The 19,907-nt window shown below is 42.1% G+C and overlaps 1 protein-coding gene across 3 annotated transcripts in view; it reads right to left on the bottom strand.

Moving 5' to 3' along the window:
- FER (FER tyrosine kinase) overlaps positions 1-19,907 on the bottom strand; it is a 223,864-nt gene that overhangs the window by 61,265 nt on the left and 142,692 nt on the right. For all 3 annotated transcript variants that reach the window (XM_084833846.1, XM_084833845.1, XM_084833847.1), the window contains one exon: positions 19,429-19,523. In XM_084833846.1, the coding sequence (XP_084689972.1) occupies positions 19,429-19,523 (95 nt within the window). The remainder of the gene's footprint in view (positions 1-19,428; positions 19,524-19,907) is intronic.

Raw genomic sequence — 19,907 nt, 5'->3', positions numbered from 1 at the left:
CTATGGACGGAGGTCCGTAACATTGTTCAGGAGACAGCAACTCAATCCATCCCAAAGAAAAAGAAATGCAAGAAAGCCAAGTGGCTGTCTGAGGAGGCTTTACAAGTAGCTGAAGAAAGAAGGGAAGCGAAAAGCAAGGGAGAAAGGGGAAGATATATCCAACTGAATGCAGAGTTCCAGAGAATAGCAAGGAGAGACAAGAAGGCCTTCTTAAATGAACAATGTAAAGAAATCGAGGAAAACAACAGAATGGGAAAGACTAGAGATCTCTTCAAGAAAATTGGAGATCTCAAGGGAACGTTTTGTGCAAAGACGGGCATGACAAAGGACAAAGAAGGCAGGGACCTAACAGAAGCAGATGAGATTAAGAAGAGGTGGCAAGAATACACAGAAGAACTATACAGGAAAGATCTGAATGTCCCTGATAGCCATGATAGTGCGGTCACTGAACTTGAGCCGGACATCCTCGAGAGTGAAGTCAAGTGGGCCTTAGGAAGCATTAGTAACAACAAAGCTAGCAGAGATGACAGCATTCCAGCTGAGCTATTTAAAATCCTAAAAGATGATGCTGTTAAAGTGCTGCACTCAATATGCCAACAAATCTGGAACACTCAACAGTGGCCACAAGACTGGAAAAGGTCAGTTTACATTCCAATTCCAAAGAAGGGCAACGCCAAAGAGTGTTCAATTGTTGTTGTTGTTCAGTCGTTCAGTCGTGTCCGACTCCTCGTGACCCCATGGACCATAGCACGCCAGGCCTTCCTGTCCTGCGCTCTCTCCCGGAGCGTGCTCAAGTTCATATTCATTGCATCGGTGATGCTATCTAGCCATCTCATCCTCTGCCGTCCCCTTCTCCTTTTGCCTTCAGTCTTTCCCAGCATCAGGGTCTTTTCCAGGGAGTTTTCTCTTCGCATTAGGTGGCCAAAATATTGGAGCTTCAGCTTCATTATCTGTCCTTCCAATGAGCAGTCAGGGTTGATTTCCTTTAGGATGGACTGATTTGACCTCCTTGCAGTCCAGGGCACTCGTAAGAGTCTTCTCCAGCACCACAGTTCGAAAGCATCAATTCTTCGGTGCTCAGCCTTCCTTATAGTCCAGCTCTCACAGCCATACATTACTACTGGGAAAACCATAGCTTTGATTAGACGGACCTTTGTCGGCAAGGTGATGTCTCTGCTTCTTACTATGCTGTCTAGGTTGGCCATAGCTTTCCTCCCAAGGAGCAAGCGTCTTTTAATTTCATGGCTACAGTCATCATCTGCGGTGATCTTGGAACCCAAGAAAGTAAAATTACAACATTAAAAAAACTAAGATCATGGCATCTGGCCCCATCACTTCCTGGCATATAAAAGGGGAAGAAATGGAAGCAGTGACAGATTTTACTTTCTTGGGCTCCAAGATCACTGCAGACGGTGACTGTAGCCATGAAATTAAAAGACGCTTGCTCCTTGGGAGGAAAGCTATGGCAAACCTAGACAGCATAGTAAGAAGCAGAGACATCACCTTGCCGACAAAGGTCCGTCTAATCAAAGCTATGGTTTTCCCAGTAGTAATGTATGGCTGTGAGAGCTGGACTATAAGGAAGGCTGAGCGCCGAAGAATTGATGCTTTCGAACTGTGGTGCTGGAGAAGACTCTTACTTGTCCCCTGGACTGCAAGGAGGTCAAATCAGTCCATCCTAAAGGAAATCAACCCTGAGTGCTCATTGGAAGGACAGATACTGAAGCTGGAGTTCAAATATTTTGGCCACCTAATGCGAAGAGAAAACTCTCTGGAAAAGACCCTGATGCTGGGAAAGACTGAAGGCAAAAGGAGAAGGGGACGACAGAGGATGAGATGGCTCAATAGCATCACCAATGCAATGAATATGAACTTGAGCACACTCCGGGAGAGAGCACAGGACAGGAAGGCCTGGCGTGCTATGGTCCATGGGGTCACGAAGAGTCGGACACGACTGAACGACTGAACAACAACAAAAGTAGTGATATGATTTTTAAAATATCATGTACCACAGGTATGTTGATTATAATTGCATCCCCTGATGTAGTTAAACACTACATAACTACATAAATTAGTTATGTAACTTATAACTAACTCAGGCCACCCATAATGTCCACATAGTACATATTAATCTGAACAGGCAACTTTCATCAGTTACAGCACCATTTAGATGAATGTGGTGTATGTGGCAGGGATGGGGTTCCTATAGGACATGACTTAGTTCAAATGGATTGCAAAAGTGCCACAAGATAGCAGGAGAGGCTTAGTCAGAAAAGTGGTGCCGGAACTGGGCAGACCATCTGAAACAAGCACATTCCTACGTGTGTCACTCAGATAGTTGGCCTTCCTATTGTAAAAAAACCTATGGACTGTGCTTCTGAGAGATAGAAAGCTCTGATCTTGGAGCCCTCCGTTTATCCTAACAGAGGATTAGCACAGCCAGACAAGATGGGAGGAACAACGGAGGCAATTTCACCTCCTGTTCCTCCTCAAAACTAAAAACATTCAGGTAGGTGAGCCTCTGAGCCCATCTAGCTCACTTACAGGCAGTGGGCAGTGATAGCAGTGGAGAGGCTGTAGGATCCTGTCGATCCACACCTCTCCTTTTCCCTCCTGACCATTGAAACGTCCTCTTCTTGACCTCTCAGCAGTCATCTGAGTTTGCTCTTGCAACCATGGAACAGCAGCTACTGTGGTGCTTTCTGCAGTGGCAACAAGGGGGTGGGGGAACAACCCAACTTTGGATTCCCCCTCCTGAGGTCGTAGGATGTCTACAGCTTTGGGACTGGGAATCCACTATAGTCTGTGGTCCCTGGAATGTTCTTGCCTAGGTGCATGAAACATGTTCTGTCACTCAGGCAGCAATCTGAAAACATACTACTAAACAACACATTTTTCAATTAATTGTGGTTAGCTAATTTCTCTATACACCACACTCAACGAAGGTGTCAGTTACTCTTGACTAAACGACACAGCCAAGCCACTGTTCACATCCAACAACAGCATAAGTGCTGAGTAACCTTCATGAAGGGACAGCTTCCCAGGAAAGTAAGATTAATCCTTATTTTTAATCTGTGTCTAATGAACTGATTGATCACACTGATTAATACATTGTCAGCACTATTAAAATTACTAAGAATTCTCTTACAGAACTATATGTGCAGAACTTTGTATTAAGGTGTTTCAGTCATTGCAAATTTTCTAGCTTTCTGGGGGAAAGAGCTTACAAAGCAATCTGAAATGCCATCCATGATTACTATCATCTCTGTATTTATTTTCAACAGGAAAAAAAACAATCATTTTTTAAAGTTATACAATATAGCAATGCATGCCTTTAAATGATGAAAGGGGATGGAATGCAATGGTATTCAAGTATCATTTCCAAGACAATTATAAGCAGCCAAGTGTATGTCATATCACACCCAAAACAATAAAGTCCAGATATGCTGAAAAAATTGATTCCTCGTGGTGTGTGTTTTTATTCCTCTCATATTGATCTTTTGCCTGCACCAAAGCTAGCCTTAATATAATTTGCCATTTGGTGAAATTCTGTTTACGTAAACATGAGGGAGTGCAAAACAAAAAACAAAAACAACCCCCAACATCATAAAATCATGGTTAAATAGGTTAAATAGCTCAGTTTTTTCACATCTCTATGCGACGAACAAACACACTATTATGTGCATTATGAAGTTGAAAGATTTTTAGGGGAAGTAGTTGCCTCTTCAGAGAAAGAAAGGTACAATTTTAAGAAGAAAATACTAATTAAAACATTGTTAAATGATTTTTAAAAGAAAAAGGAATCAGTCTAGGATAATTTGTATATGTCATTCACTTTGAATGCATTTTTTTAAACTATGATCATAATCTACTAATTAATTATAAGCCAGTAAAACTTAATACACTGTTTCTCATGGCACTACCACAAGATTGGGAGTTTAATCGCTATTGCCAAGAACTCAGTTCTGTGCATTATAGGTATTTAGACACTTTCTAGAGACTGGTACTGAACTAACCCCATTTGAAATGTGGCATTTTGTTTCCTTGATTTAATTAAGGTTAGAAGACAAAAGGAGTTTAGCATGCTTGCAACTTTCAGCAAGATGACAACAACATCAGTCCACAAAACATACAACAACACAATCCTAACAGAGTCAACTCTAATTTCTTATCTTTATTCTCCTGCCATTCCAAGTCTTGGTCAAGTCAAGCCAATCCTTCTTTGGTATCTTTACAAAGCACATGGAATTTTAGAGCTTTAATGATGCCATCAAAAGATACGCAACTCAGTTTTCTGTAATTCATGATACAGCTGACAATCACCTACAGACGTATAAGACAAACACCTGCACAGATTTGCTGTGTTGGATATTCTGACCTAGAGCATTCTACATCCTTATTGGATCCTACAAAATAACGATAACAGCTGTGTCATGGAGCACCCCATAAGGACAGGAATGAGCTATACGCCCACAAGCCATAAATTTAATTCTTGCAAGCAAATTAGCAATCAGACTTCAAAATGTAGCGCAGTGATTATATTGCAAGGTTCTTGTGTAGCCATTTTTTTTAAATTAAAAGCAAAACTTTTACTTTTACTGGGATCTGAAATTTATCACTTCCAGCTTTTCTTCATAGGTCCACATTCATAGAGGTGTTCCAGATTTTCTCCACTGCTACAAACCTGCCTAAAAATCAGCCCTATGATAAAGCTTGGGCATCATTCCCCTGGTAGGAGTATGAAACAGACAGCAGTGTTTGAAACCAGTGTAGGCTTACACTGTAAGCAGTGCTTTACTGGTTTTACCTCAAGGAGGCAATGATAAGACCACTCTTAAAGAAGCCCTCCTTGGATCCCCAAGTTCTGAACAACTTCCGCCCAGTCTCAAATCTGCCATTTTTGGGCAAGGTGATTGAGCAGATGGTGGCGATGCAGTTGAAGACACACTTGGAAGAAGCCGATTATCTAGACCCATTTCAGTCGGGCTTCAGGCCTGGGCATGGGACAGAAATGGCCTTGGTCGCCTTGGTGGATGATATGAGGAGGCTCTGGATAGGGGTGAATGCTCCTTCCTTGTTCTCCTCGACCTCTCAGCGGCTTTTGATACCGTTGACCACGGTATCCTCCTGGACCGCCTGGAGGGGATGGGCATTGGAGACACCGTATTGTGGTGGTTCTGGTCCTTCATCTCCAGCAGGTACCAGAGGGTCACACTAAGAGAGGAGGTTTCGGACCCGTGGCCACTCACTTGTGGGGTGCCACAGGGTTCCATCATCTCTCTGATGCTATTTAACACCTATGTGAAGACACTGGGGGCTATCATTAGGAGGTTTGGGATGTGGTGTCCTCTGTATGCGGATGACACGCAGCTCTACCTCTCGTTCAAATCTTTACCAAGGTTGGCTGTAGAATCCCTGTCCAAATGTCTGGAGACGGTGAGTGGCTGGATGGGGAGGAATAAGCTGAAGCTGAACCCTGACAAGACCGAGGTGCTTTTGGTGGGAGACAAGAGGAGGCTGGGGGGTGTTGAACTGGTGTTGAATGGGGTACGGCTACCCTTGAAAGACCAGGTCTGCAGCCTGGGGGTCATTTTGGACTCCCAGCTGTCCATGGAGGCTCAGGTGTCAGCTGTGAGCTGGACAGCGCTGTATCAACTCCATCTGATATGGTGGCTGCGCCCCTTCCTTCCCGACCATCTGCTCCCATCGGTAGTACATGCCCTGGTCTCCTCCCGTTTAGACTACTGTAATGTGCTCCACATGGGGTTACCCTTGAAGACGGTTCGGAAGCTGCAGCTGGTACAGAACGCGGCGGCTCGCCTGATTAAAGGCAGCCGCCGGCGAGATCACATCACTCCAGTGCTGAAGGAGTTGCACTGGTTACCAGCTGTTTTCCGGGTCAAATTCAAGGTGTTGGTTTTGACCTTTAAAACCCTATATGGTTCCGGCCCAGCCTCTCTTAAGGAGCACCTCCAGCAACACCAGACAGGCCGCTTAACAAGATCAGCCTCGGATGGCCTTCTCTCTGTCCCATCAGCCAGGACAGCTAGACTGGTGGGGACAAGGGAGAGGGCCTTTTCTGTGGTGGCCCCCACTCTGTGGAACTCCCTCCCTAAGGAACTCCATCATGCCCCCTCTTTAATGATCTTCTGCCGTGCATTAAAAATGTGGTTGTTCAGGCAGGCATTTGGGGTGGGTTAAGGGTATTTTAGAAAATGTTTTTATTGTAGAATTTTATTGTTTTAAACTCTTTTATTATATGTTGTACATTGCCCAGAGTGGTTGGGTGACCAACTAGATAGGCGATTAATAATTTAATAAATAAATAAATAAATAAATAGGCTTAAAAACTTGTAAATTAAAGTTAGCTTATTTACTCACATCTTCCGGGCCAAAAATAAGATTTTTCTTGATGGGGGGGGGGGGGCTGTCAATTTTGGGACCTTTCTTTTTGAGCCTTCTTGGATCTGTAAATTTAGCAGCAGAAAGGAGTCCTTGCAAATGCACAGAAAATGCCACCATGAACTAAGGAACTCTGGGACACGCAGTGTTTCTTAAGAGACCACATCTCATAGGAAGACACACTACTCGGTGGGTTGGATCCAACTGGGGCCATGTGTGAGCAGCCAGCCCCACTGGGCTCCAGTTCATGTGTGCCCAACCCGAAAATGCTTGTTTCTGGAAGGGGCGGGTTGTTACATGTTCATTAAAGGAGAATTAATGCTGCAGATCGTATTTTTCCCCAAAACCTCACTGTCTCCCAACTGCCTCAACCCTTAACTGACATAACTCCCTCCCTTCTCCCCTTCTATTCTATGTCCTTGGTAACCAGCTACATTCACTCGAATTTTATCCCCTCCCTGCTGCAGAATTGTTCTGGGACTTTATGAACTCTCATAGGATAAAATCCCGTGCCCAAGGGATGGAAGGGGGAATTTACATTTAAGAACAAAACAAAAACCTACAACCATGTTATGGTACTACTAGGGTACAGCACGTACTAGACCTTCCCCCTGACAAAATAAACAGTTTCCTGAAAAATGCTGTACAGAGAATTCAGCTGATAAAATTAAAGCCCAGCAAAGTCTATGAAAAGGAATCAGACAATAGTTGTCAAACTGCTGGAGGTTACTTGTCAAACATTAAATTTCTATCAATAAGCAATTTTTTACCCTTTCTAACTCAAAATAGCACAGCCATGGACCATCCCTCAAACTGACTTCTCCTGCACTGTCAAGTTTCAGAACAATCCTCTAAGCTGTTTTCTCAGTATAAGCCAGAGAAACTATTCCAATCACACACACACACACACACACACACACACACACCCATTTCTGGTTCTAATGGTGGAATGCAATTCGTCTGACTCACAGTTGTGGCTGTATAATTTCTGGAAAAAAACACTTATGATTGTCTTCCATTATCACTTCAGAGATTACAACTTTATGATGCACACATATTTTAATGTTTTAAATGACAGAACAATATTAAAATTAATGTGCTTGATCCTTGCATTATCACCAACTATATTTACCATTGCTGCTTTTATTGGAAATAAACTCTGGGCTACAAATACTCGGTATTAGAAAGGTGGAATCCAGTGCTAAAATATGTTAATGAATGTGATATAAGTGATTTGGATAATCATTTTATGCATTCTAAAATCTATATTTCATGTGTTTTTAAAATGTTCTATTGAGTCAAAGGAAAAAGAACATAAGAAAAAACATGCTGGATCAGACCAAGGGTCCATCTAATCCAGCATACTGTTCACACAGTGGCCAACCAGCTATTAGCTGGGAACACTCAAGCAGGACATGAGCTCAACAGCACCCTCCTGCCCATGTTCCCCAGCAACTGGTGTATATGGCCTCTATGCCTCTGGTACTGGAGGTAGCACATAGCCATCGGGACTAATAGCCATTGATAGCCTTTTCCTCCAAGAATTTGTCCAACCTCCTTTTAAAGACATCCAAACTGGTGGCTATCAATACTTCCTGTGGTAGTGAATTCCATAGTTTAACTATGCGCTGTGTGAAGTACTTCCTTTTATCTGTCCTGAATCTCCCACCAATCAGCTTCATGGCATGACCCCAGGTTCTAATACTATGAGAGAGGGAGAAAACTATCTCCCTAACCACATTCTCCACACCATGCATAATTTTGTACACCTCTATCATGTCTCCCCTTACCCTCCTTTTTTCCAAGCTTAACAATCCCAGCTGTTGTAACCATCCCTCATAGGGGAGATGCTCCAGCCCCTTGATCATTTTAGTTGCCCTCTTCTGCATATTTTTCCAGCTCTACAATATCTTTTTTAGGTGTGGTGACCAGAACTGGACACAGTCTCCCAAGCGTGGCTGCACCACAGATCTGTACAGGGACAGTATGATATTGGCAGTTTTATTCTCAATTCCGTTTCCAATTATGCCTAACATGGAGTTTGCCTTTTTTACAGCAGCTGCGCACTGGGTTGACATCTTCATTGAGCTGTCCACCACAACCTCAAGATCTCTTTCCTGGTCGGTCACCGCTAGCTCAGATCCCATCAGGCTATACTTGAAGTTGCCCCAACGTGCATCACTTTACATTTGCTTACATTGAACTGCATTTGCCGTTTAGCTGCCCATTCTCCTAGTTTGGAGAGATCCTTTTGGAGCTCTTCACAATCCCTTTTTGTTTTAACCACCCCAAATAATTTGGTGTCATCTGGAAACTTGGCCACTTCGCTGCTCACTTCTAATTCCAGATCATTTATGAACAGGTTGAAAAGCATTAGTCCTACTACAGATCCCTGTGCGACCCCACTATTTACTTCCCTCCATTGGGAGGATTTACCATTTATTCCTACTCTCTGCTTTCTGTTCTTTAACCAGTTACTCATCCATAAGACGACCTGTCCTCTTATTCCATGACTGCTACGTTTGCTCAGGAGTCTTTGGTGAGGGACTTTGTCAAAAGCCTTTTGGAAGTCCAAGTAAACAATGTCGACCAGATCACCCCTGTCTACATGTTTATTGACACTCTCAAAGAATTCTAATAGGTTAGTGAGACAGGACTTACCTTTGCCGAAGCCGTGTTAATTCTTCTTCTTGTCTTGCTATATGCTTACTAATTTTATCTTTAATAATGCTTTCAACCAATTTACCCAGAACAGACCTTAAGCTAATTGGCCTGTAATTTCTGGGATCCCCCCTGGATCCCTTTTTGAAAATTGGTGTTACATTGGACATCTTCCAGTCCTCTGGTATAGAGGCTGATCTTAGGGACATGGTGCATATTTTGGTTAGAAGATCAGCAATTTCATATGTGAGTTCTTTGAGAACTCTAGGATGGATACCATCTGGGCCTGGTGATTTATTTGCTTTCAGTTTATCAATAAGATGTGGAGAACTTCAACTTTTGTCACCACTATCTGCCTCAGTTCCTCAGACTCCCTTCCCGAAAACATCAGTTTCAGAAAAAGAAACATTTTCCCAATATATGTTGGTAGAGAAGTATTTAGTGATATACGTGGATGTGTATATGTGCTTTCTTAAGTTTAAGTACTTCAAAAAACAGTTACATCTTAAAAAGAAGTAAACTCTGCTTTGTATTAGGTGCTGATATTGTTTTTGTCTTGAATTATATTGTATGTTGTTTTTTGTTATATAGCCTATGGCCAAAACAAATAAACTTGAACTTTAATGTTTGTGTAGAATCTTTAATGTGTGCTAGAAAATTTTAATCAGCTCCAGTTCAATCTCAAGCTGCAGGCTCATTAAAAATGGAAGCCTCCACTAATATAACTTGTATGATAATATATGAAGGATGCACTCCTGGAAAAGAGATACAATATCTCTTCTAGTGATAACAAAGGACATCCCAAGTTGTCATCTCAGTGAAGAGGAAAGAGTTCAGAACTGGGGGCGGGGACACACACACACACACACAATTATTGGCCCTTATAATCATTATTCTTGTAATATGGTGTGTAATTAAGGTTTCAGTCATTTTTAAACAGTATTTCAGGGAACCGTGGAATTCCTTGGAAGCTTATTAGGGGTTCTCTCAATTAGAGGGGTCTCCCTCAAGAACTCAAGAGTTCCAGGTTGTTTAGTCCCTGGGTTGTTTAGTACACTGGAAGCAGGAGAACAGTCGAGAGCCAGCATGCTCATTCCCAAACAACCCATGGTTTCATCATGTGAACCAGGTCTCTGGGGCTGTACGCAAGACATGACAGTCCATTGTGGGTTATTTAACCCACAGTGAGGTTGTGGTGCATGCAGTTGCCATTTTGAATATACAAACCCCACTAAGGGGTTGTCATGTCGTGCACTTGGTCAGCGTGGGTTATGTGGGGGTTGTTCAACCCTCGCATAACCCACGGTATGTTTTAGGTTTATGCGAGGTTTGTTTAACACTTGCATAACCCACGCTTGCTAGGTTCACATGACATGACAACCCCTGAGCTGGGTTGTAGATGCAATTTGGCACCTGTGGGCACTGCAGCTCATCATGGGTTAAATAACCCACAACAAGCCGCAGTGTGTCATCCAAACCTGGTTTATGTGTTTCACTTAAGGATATAGACGTTCCCAGTAAAAGCTGGATTTTCAGCCACTGTCTGTTCCTCCAGCCCAGCAGTCCTTGGAACAGTCCTAGGTACAAACCTGAAACCATCTCAGCACCTGACAAGAGCATAATTTGTGTATCTGCAGCCTCCTCCCACGTTCCGCTGTAAGGCTGTACCTAGATGCTGACTCCATAGCTTGAACATCAGCCACTCCCCCTCTGATTTCTTTGCCATCTTGCTTATGAAGGGTCCTGGAGAACCTGAAAGCTTGCACAATATTTTGTGACCTTTGGCTGGCCTAATAACGGTATTGCCTAAATATGGATTGTGGATTTTTTTCCTTATGGCCAACACAGCTACCTTTGCTTTAAAAAAAAAAAAAAGTATAGAAGCGTGTGCAGCTTTTGGAACATAAGCTTTACAGAGGATTCTAGGGACCCTCTGTAACCATACAAACTAACGTAAAATGCATAATCAGCAACTAAGATTGTACCTCCATTTATGCATTTATCACTGCCTTGACCCTTCCAACAAGCTGGGAAGAGTTATGGGTGCTGTATGCCCACCCTTTTTTGAAATCCCAGCTACAAGACAGGTCCACACTGTAAGAGATAGCATCATGAAATGAATCAAATATTAGTTTATGACAAATATAAGATCTGAGGAGCAAAAGGGGTAGAGCTACTGTTCATGGGATTATGATTGACTGCCTCTAAGGTAGCATGTCCGCTAAACAAAAATATAATGCAACACAACATCTGAGCAATGCTCTCCTTGCTCCAGCTACTATGCCATATTGATTGGAATAAGCCAAGTTTCTGTAAAATGTGTGATTACTAGTCCTAAGTATTATGTATTCTGACCGTTTTCTGAACAGAAGACAATCTTAATATTGATCCAGCTAAATTTTCCATTTTACTAGAACACTGCCCACGCTCCATTCTGCTTGGTGAGTTAAGCGTGTCTGCTTAACACCCTGAGAAATGGTACAATGATTCATAGGATTTTACTCCACCTAGCTGTAACAGATAACCTTGTATTCGAAACAAATAATGGGCTAAAAATGCTCCAGAGTCCTCTTCTCATGTACTGTCTGACTGGTCATTTTCTTTGATAGAGCACAAAGAAAATCTCTCTCAGCAGGATCACGCATTTCTGCAGGTCTATGAACTTCTGCTGCTCCCTAATCTGTGAGTGCTAGAATGGTGATTCAATTATACACGGGGGAGGGCATCTACTTGCTATCTGTGTTTTTTGTCTTAGTGTGAGGATATTTTTGTTTCCATATGATAAGTATCACCTTGTTCAGGGGTGGGCAGACTTCAGGCTTGTCAGATCTACTTTGGATTTTTAGTAGAAGCCCAAGATCCACCAGCCAGAGCATCTCTACAGCAGCCTAAAATCATGCATTTAAAATGGGGCTTTCTGCTTCCGTTTTAAATGCAGGATCACAACAGATTCCCTTTACACATGCTTCCTTCCCCTCCTTTCCCCCCTTATTTGAGTCTTTGATATGTTTCATTATACAGCTGCTAGATGGTGCTGTGATCTAGCTCCTCTTATTGCAGGTTTTCCTCTTTTCAAGAGAGAACTCAAGCGGAACTTAAGAGCTGTAATTTGATAGCTCATTATCTCCGCTCTTTTAAAAAATGGAACAAAGGTAATTTAGTGCGGGAGATGCCCTGGAGATTGACCATGTCATCTAAAGGACCTGCAAACTTCTGTAGGTGAGCAATCTCAATAGCAGGATAAAAGCTCTGTGTGAAGAAGCCCAGAGAATTAAAGAACAGGTTCCCTGTGAGCACATTCTAAGCCTAGGAAATTGTTTTCGGTACCAGAACTGAACTGAGTCATTTCACACAGAAATCCACTCCTGGTTTTGCCAAGTTTCCTTCATTTCAGCAGCCTAATTTAGGTGTGAAAAGGTCATTTTCTTGTTGCTATTGTTAAACAATTGGGAGTTAGAAACTGTTTCCAATCCTGCAAATCACCCAGAAATCTACCAGTAGATCCCAATCTACCTTCTTCCCACCCTTGAGTCCTAGTTAGTTGGTAAAGGCACGAGAAACGTTACATTTTACTGCCTTATTATTACAGAGATACAGAACATGGCAAAAACATTTCACATGACATTGTCAACACCAGATCACATGTCAGCCTCCTTTGTAGGAAATAAAATGTGAGTTGATGTGTCCAACAGCCAGTACCATTTGTCTGTCAGAACAATAACATCTATATTTTATCGCCTCAGTAAAGTGTATCACAAATTCCCTTAATAGGCTTGTAGGCTCTAGCATCACTTGAGGGGAAATGACACCCAACGGAACATCTCTCTTGACTTTGTTCTGTGAACTATGACTCAAGATGGGAACAGGGAATTGAATCAGGCCCTGGACTACTGTATTTACTCTTAATGAATTTTTCAAAAACGGAGATCTCTCTTTTAGAGAGGAAAAAGTCATTTTTACTCTAAATCTCTTGACATTAAGCAACTCCACTTAACTCCGATAGTGAATTGGCTCATGGCGACTGCAGTCCAGGAGTTAGACTGTCAACCCAAATTTGGGGGGGGGTTGGGTTTTTTGCCCTTCACCACTAAGAGAGTAAACAAAGCTATTGCTTCGCCAAGGAGAGTCTGGATTCAGTGTGCATGTGTGTGAGAAAGAGAGATATTAGGTCATTAGCTTCAATATCTAGAGGGGATAGATAGGCACTAATCATTTTCCACCACAGGTAGCAGAGCAAGAAGGCACAGAGAAGAAAGGCTGCTGGGGGATTTTTTTCATACCAACTACATATACTTCCTGCTGCTGTTTCTCTTACTTGTCCAAGGCATAAACAAGAAATAATACCACTAAAATGCAATCCAACAACATTATTATAGGAACTGATGGAGTAGTAGCTTTCTTCCCCCACCCCTGCTTGGCCCCCATTTGTGCTTGGAAAACCTCAAAGCCATTTCCATTAACATAATGACATTTTCTGAAGCAGCTGGGTCTGGCAGCAGTCTGTTGCCGACAGAAGGGAGGAAAGATAGGAGGAAAACCTTTTGAGTTTGACAATACTGCGAGCCTGAAGGTATTAAGGGGTTCAGAAATGACTGAATCGTTCTATGCCACCTAGCACTGTTAATCTGCACAAGATATCTTTAACTAACGCATCTCGATCTTGGGAACTCTGTAGATACAGACTCCAGCAAAGGATAGTCATGTAAGTAACTTACAAAGTTTAAGTTACCCCAAAACATCTTATCCCTATTCATTCTCCCTTCTTGGTGGAAACCCTCTCTCCCTCCCACACATACTACCAGAGAGGTTAGCTTTACTTGGTGGAAACTCTGCTCCTACTACTGCTGCCACCATCAAGTGGAGTCTCAGCTGGGTCAGTGTTGGCAAGCGGAGGTCATGGGGACTACTGCTCTCAGAATGCAGTTCACTTCACCCACTTCTCTGATTAAATCACTGCAGGGATTCAGCTTTACCATCAAACACTGACATAAAAAAATAAAATTTTGAAAATTGTCTGCAGCACTTGCTGCTCCGTGCCAGTTTTTGGAAAGTTCGTTTGAAAGAGGAACACGTTACTGTCCTCATTGGCCAGTCACTCTTTGGTCCTTTCCCAACCTGGCACCATCCAGCTGTTTTGGACTACAGCTCTCAACATTCCTGACCACTGGCCATGCTGGCTAGGGCTGCTAAGAATCGTAATCCAAAACATCTGGGGGTACTAGGTTGGAGAAGGCTGCTTCACACAAACTAATGGGTTATTTATTTATTACATTTATATCCCACCTTTTTTTCCTCTTGCAAGGAACCCAAGGTGGCTTACATTGTCCTCCTCCTCTCCATTTTAGCCTCACAACAACAACCCTGTGAGGTAGGTTGGGCTGAGAGTCAGTGACTGGCCCAAAGTCACCCAGTGAGCTTCCATGGCCGAGTGGGGACTAGAACCCGGATCTCCCAGCTCATAGTCCCAACACTCTAGCCACTACACCACACTGGCTCTCAATACCACACTACACCACACTGGTTACCCACAAAGACATTCCATCCATATTAACCCGCCACATTCAGTTGGTGGTTAATACCTAAAGAATAACGCATGTGGTTGGCACAATATAGGAACCAACAAGTGAAGTAGCAACCTCATCACTTGAACTGGTAATGCTGACCTATTTCTGGTGGAAAATATTTTGCACAAAACCCAGTGAAAGAATGAAGACCTTACGATCATTCCAGAACAGACTATGTAACTGAACTATTGGTGATAGCAGAAAAAATTACAATCCTCTCATCAAGGTGGCTGCAGAAGCCACCTTGCTTTGAGAGTTACTTAACACTGCACACTGCTTAGGCATACTTGAACAAACTTCTACATACTAATTCAGATCCCCCACCCATTTGATGCTACACCAAGGCACCTTCTAAGCTCTAGAATAATTGGTTTCTGTGTTGCTTGAAATCTCAAAGTTCAGAGGGTTGTCACTACGCCTAAATTTAGCTCTCTTGTTTAAGAATAAATCCAAAAAAGCTCAGTTCAGCTACCAAGGCTTTAATAGTGAGGAATCCATGAACACGTATATGCTCCAGGCTTTTTCTTGCTGGTCTGCAAGTTTCCTGCAGAGGTTGGCTGAACTACTGTGATCACAGAAACAAAGAGATGTGGATGTTGGGGCTGGGAGAGAGAGGCTGAAATGAGGGTCCAAATGTCATCAATAAGAGGACAAAGGGGAAGAAGTGGAGGAAGCAGCAAATATAGGGAATCTGGGGGGGAAGGAGCCAACAGGTGGAGCCAACGGAGAATGGGTTACCGAGAGAAATGGGGATCAGTATTTACTTGATTTGTACCCCGCCTTTCTACTAAAAATGATACTTTATATGTGTGCATAAAAGGCTGAAGAGGCAGATCCCCTAATCTCGTCCTGTCATTGGCTAAGCTGCAATGATGCCACAATGTTCTAGGCTTGTAGTAGCTCTTGGTAGGGAGACATGCATAAGATCCTGGAGGTTAGCATCATTGGGTGAAAAATTGTTTGGAAGAGGGCCTCAGCAAATACGTGGGATGGCTGCAGAGACAGGTGAAGGACTACATTTAGAATAAACTTTTCTACCATTTCCCCAAGGCTTCCAATTTTCCATTTGCTACAGAAATCATTAGTATTATGGATTCAGTAGCTTTGGCTTTTAAAAAAAAAGTTGTTGAACTGGAGCCATGTTTTTTTAGTTCAGGCTTTTTTACTCTGTCCTCTCAGGAAAAATAAGTAGTAGTATAATCTAATAGCCTAGCCAAAGGAGAATGATAAAAATGTCAATACAGTTTCTTATGTAGTATGCTAACCAGCTTTGAGCTTATATAATGTGCAAATTAAAGGACCTGGCTCCCATTTGAAACGATTAATGTGTATTCACCGTGATAATAAGTGGTCAGCTTATGCTCTCCCATCCTCATTCGTTTTGGAATATTAGGCATGAAATGAAACATTAGAGCAACCAAACAAAGTATTATGGAATACCATTTTAAAGTGTCCACAAATGCCTAATGCTGCATCAGCAATATTTTGATGGATTAAATCAAAAGGAATATGCCTTGAAATATTAAAGTCATAAAAAGCACCCTGGCATGAGTTTTATAGCTATATGCTGACACTAAAAAACAAGCCAGTGATTTAGTAGGGATTGAATCTATATTAAACCTTATGAAAACCATACGCATTTAAAAGCAACAAATGAGGAACAGAATTACAGTATTGGTTCCCAGCACAGCAGAAAAAAAATGGCTTCGAATGAAACCCCAAAATATTTCTTTTAGGGATCCCCACTTCGCCACCCGTGGAAGAAAGGTTGCTCTTTTCTGCCCAGTACACCACAAACAAATGTAGTACTTCTTTGACCATATCAAAGAAAAAGGAAGGGGAAAAATAAAATGGTGGTGAAGGTCCCCCAACTCCCATGGATATCCTCCACAGCATTTATGACCTTATATGACCACTCAGCCTATGGCAGCTCCTGACTACCGCAGCTCTGACAGACCATCTGAATCATTCATTCATCATGAGCAGAATTTTGCCTGGCATCATTCAACACACATTTATGGTTGCAGCAGTGAGCAAAATGGCAGCTTCAACTTGTAGAAAAAGACCGAAATGATCTATTTGCCACAAATAAGGGGGAAATGCAACTACTGGAAAGCAGCTGTGTGCTTATGATACTAAAAGGTGATGTTAAGAGAAGAAACATTAACTGTCTGGCAAGTAATTTATTGAGGGAGTCACAGTTACTGGTCTATCATTTTGTTATCCAAACATTGGATGATTTGCAAATGGCTACATGGGAGTGAAACTGAAGGAGTTGACTCCTCACCTCCACCCTTTCCCAGGTCACTTTCTATCATCTGCATGTGAAATCAGTTGCGTTCCTAGCACTGCTACTGCCTGATTCACTGTGCTAGGCACTCCTTACTAATGGAACCAATTACCTAGGACTTTTGGACTTTCCTCTGCCTGGACTCATGCAGTGTGGAGTTACCAATGCAAAAGTGGTGGCATGGAACTCCTTACGTGTGTGGGTTTACCCTTCCCTTGGTCTTGATAGGCCTTGACTACGTAGCCTTTAGTTATCAACAGAAGATACAAAGTTGGACTAACTCTCTATGGGTGCGGTATTGTTTAGGCCTTTCAAGAATTTACCCCGTGATTGCCTGAGGGATCATTCCAGGAATCACTCCCATTCCTTGTCCGGGCTTTGGAACCCTGTGTATGGATTGCCTGGGTTAGATACGCCAGGAATCTAACCTGGGTATGAGAACACAAGTCTTTTCCCTTGTGTTCAGAGCCATGGAGATGGCAAGGGGGAAACCACATTGATGAGGCTCTCAGTCACAGTGGTAGTGTTTAGCTTTGGACTGTTCTGGAATTACATATACCCTATAGCTACTGACCATCAGCTATAGGATTTCTGAATAGTGTAACCATTAAGCTTTGCCATGGGATTTCCAGCAATAAAGAAATCTCACTGATTTAGGTGTCCGGTGTCAGAATGCCTGAGCGTGTGTGCTAGGGAGATTGGGGAACCTGACACTCCCCATGCTTGGACTCTGCCTCCAAACCTTAAGCCCTGTAGAGGTTTTTCAGAGTCTCCTTTCTGATTTGCTCCCTTGATTTGCACTGAAAAGTGCACTGATCAGTGCACTGATTTGCACTGAAAGTGGCTTGAGGAAAAGGGTAGAGGAGATCAAAAATGGAGGCAAATTTTTGATCTCCTCTACCCTTTTCCTCAAGCCACTTTCAGTTCCTCTTTCTGAGCTCATTCTCTACTCTGCATCCTTCTTCCAGCCGTGCCTCTGGGTTCCCTGCCCTTTAGGTTTTCTACATACTGGGACTGTATGATCCAACCTGCCCCTGTGCAAAGTTTTGATCCAGCCAGACTGAAAACTTTCTCTTCTCAGGAGCTGGACTGCAAACCATTTAGTTCCCTGAGCAACTGAACATTCCATGCCATCATGTCAGAAGATTTATTGACACTAGTACAATACAAGATAGATTGAAATGGGAAAGTGTTTAACTCTCAAACTGCTCTCCATGCTCCTTTTGATTTATTCAAATATTTTTACTCTGCTGTCAAGTCACATTTATACCAGTGGGATAAGACACAGAAACACAAAAAGCAATCATTCAAGTCTAATGACTTGCTGGAGTGCACTTAGGCCAGCACTAGCAGCCAGAACCTTGGAAGGCTGAAGAAGGCAACTTATCACCATTGCCACTCCCCCTGGGAGTACAGCAATACCGGGGGTGGTGGTGGGTGGTTGAGCTAGCTATTTATATTTGAATTGTCAATTTTGACATTGCTTTTGTATTTTATCACATCAGTTCATTGTAAAATTGAATCTGACTTGTCCTATCTGAATTTGTTTGATTTGTTTTTGTACTGGATTGTTTTGCTGATAATACTGTATTTTGATATTTATCGTGAGCTGGTTTGGGCATGCTCCCCTGTGGAAATGCAGCACATAGATGAAAAAGTAAACTACCTCTGGCAACCAAAGCTTGATGCACTGAAACTGTGCAAACACTTAACCCATGGAACAAATGCAACACTGATTTTACACAAAGGAACTATGTGGAATAGTTATCTTGTCAGTTGAAATGCTCTGAATTCTCTACCTGAAGAACACTTACCGCCCCACCCCATCCAGAGTCTTAACAAAAACATTGCTTAGCAAAAGTAGAACAACACATTCTCTATAGCTCTGTCTGCATGAATTTTGTTTGCAAAAGAGACACCTGTTTCAATAATGGTTCCAAGATGGAAGGCAATAGAGCTTTCCTCCTATAGCATCTACCCAGCTGTATCACACAAAGCAGAGTGGAGGGCATTGTAAACAGACTAGTTAAAACTAGTTAAGAACATTCATGCATGGAAAACAACACATGGAAAGTATCTTTAAGCAATCTTTTGCTGTACAGCCTATCTCTTACTGAGAACACCCCAACCCTTTTATATGACAATTGCTTATTACATACTGTAGTCAAAGGTGATTTTTTAAGCTCTTCATGTATGTATTCAATATATAGTATAAATATGGAACAGCAGATCTTACGTATATTCCCAGGATCCAAATAGATTTACAATGGGACATGCATGCCTAGGAGCTATCACTTTGATACTGCCTCCACCTGCTGGCAAAACCAAAATAACCCTACAATTCTGAAATCCCAGAGAGACTTTTATCAAGCCCTAAAGAGCACTCTTTTAAAATAGAAGAGATGTAAATGAAAGGCACAAAGTATATGTCCAAGCAAACAAAGACACAAGGAAATAAACAATCAGGCACAAAATATATATTGTAAATAATAATGTGAACAAACGTATTACCTGGAACAAGCTCCATAACAATATAAATAGGCTGCCTTTGTGTGCATACTCCTATAAGCTTTACAATATTCGGATGGTCGTATTGTTTGAGTATTCTGTAAAGGGTGGAAAGATTTCATCACATCAGTATGTTTCATTGCATTACCTTGATTTCATTTATACAGAAAAAAACATAATCCATTGTTATGGGTGTGATTCAGTTTAACTAAAATATATTTCACTAGAACATAAAAGAACCACTTTGCACAACAGAAATCACTTCCCCCTAATAAGATGAGAAAACGGTTTAACTAAGTGCCATTTGTTTTCATCAATACCTACTAGATACAAGTAGATGCAAGTAAAAATTAGTAGAAAGCAAGTCTTTACAACGTCAGAATAACCAAAGTCCTGGAGCAGACATCTGAACATTCTCTACTTCTACAATGATCTATTAATTCCATCATTTTAACCTATGTCACTATTCTCTTTTAAGATGT

This window comes from Heloderma suspectum, chromosome 2 (genome assembly GCF_057233095.1).
Source record: "Heloderma suspectum isolate Gila_16-S chromosome 2, 16-S_ref, whole genome shotgun sequence".
NCBI lineage: Eukaryota > Metazoa > Chordata > Lepidosauria > Squamata > Helodermatidae > Heloderma > Heloderma suspectum.
This window is presented reverse-complemented; position numbering and strand designations above follow the sequence as displayed.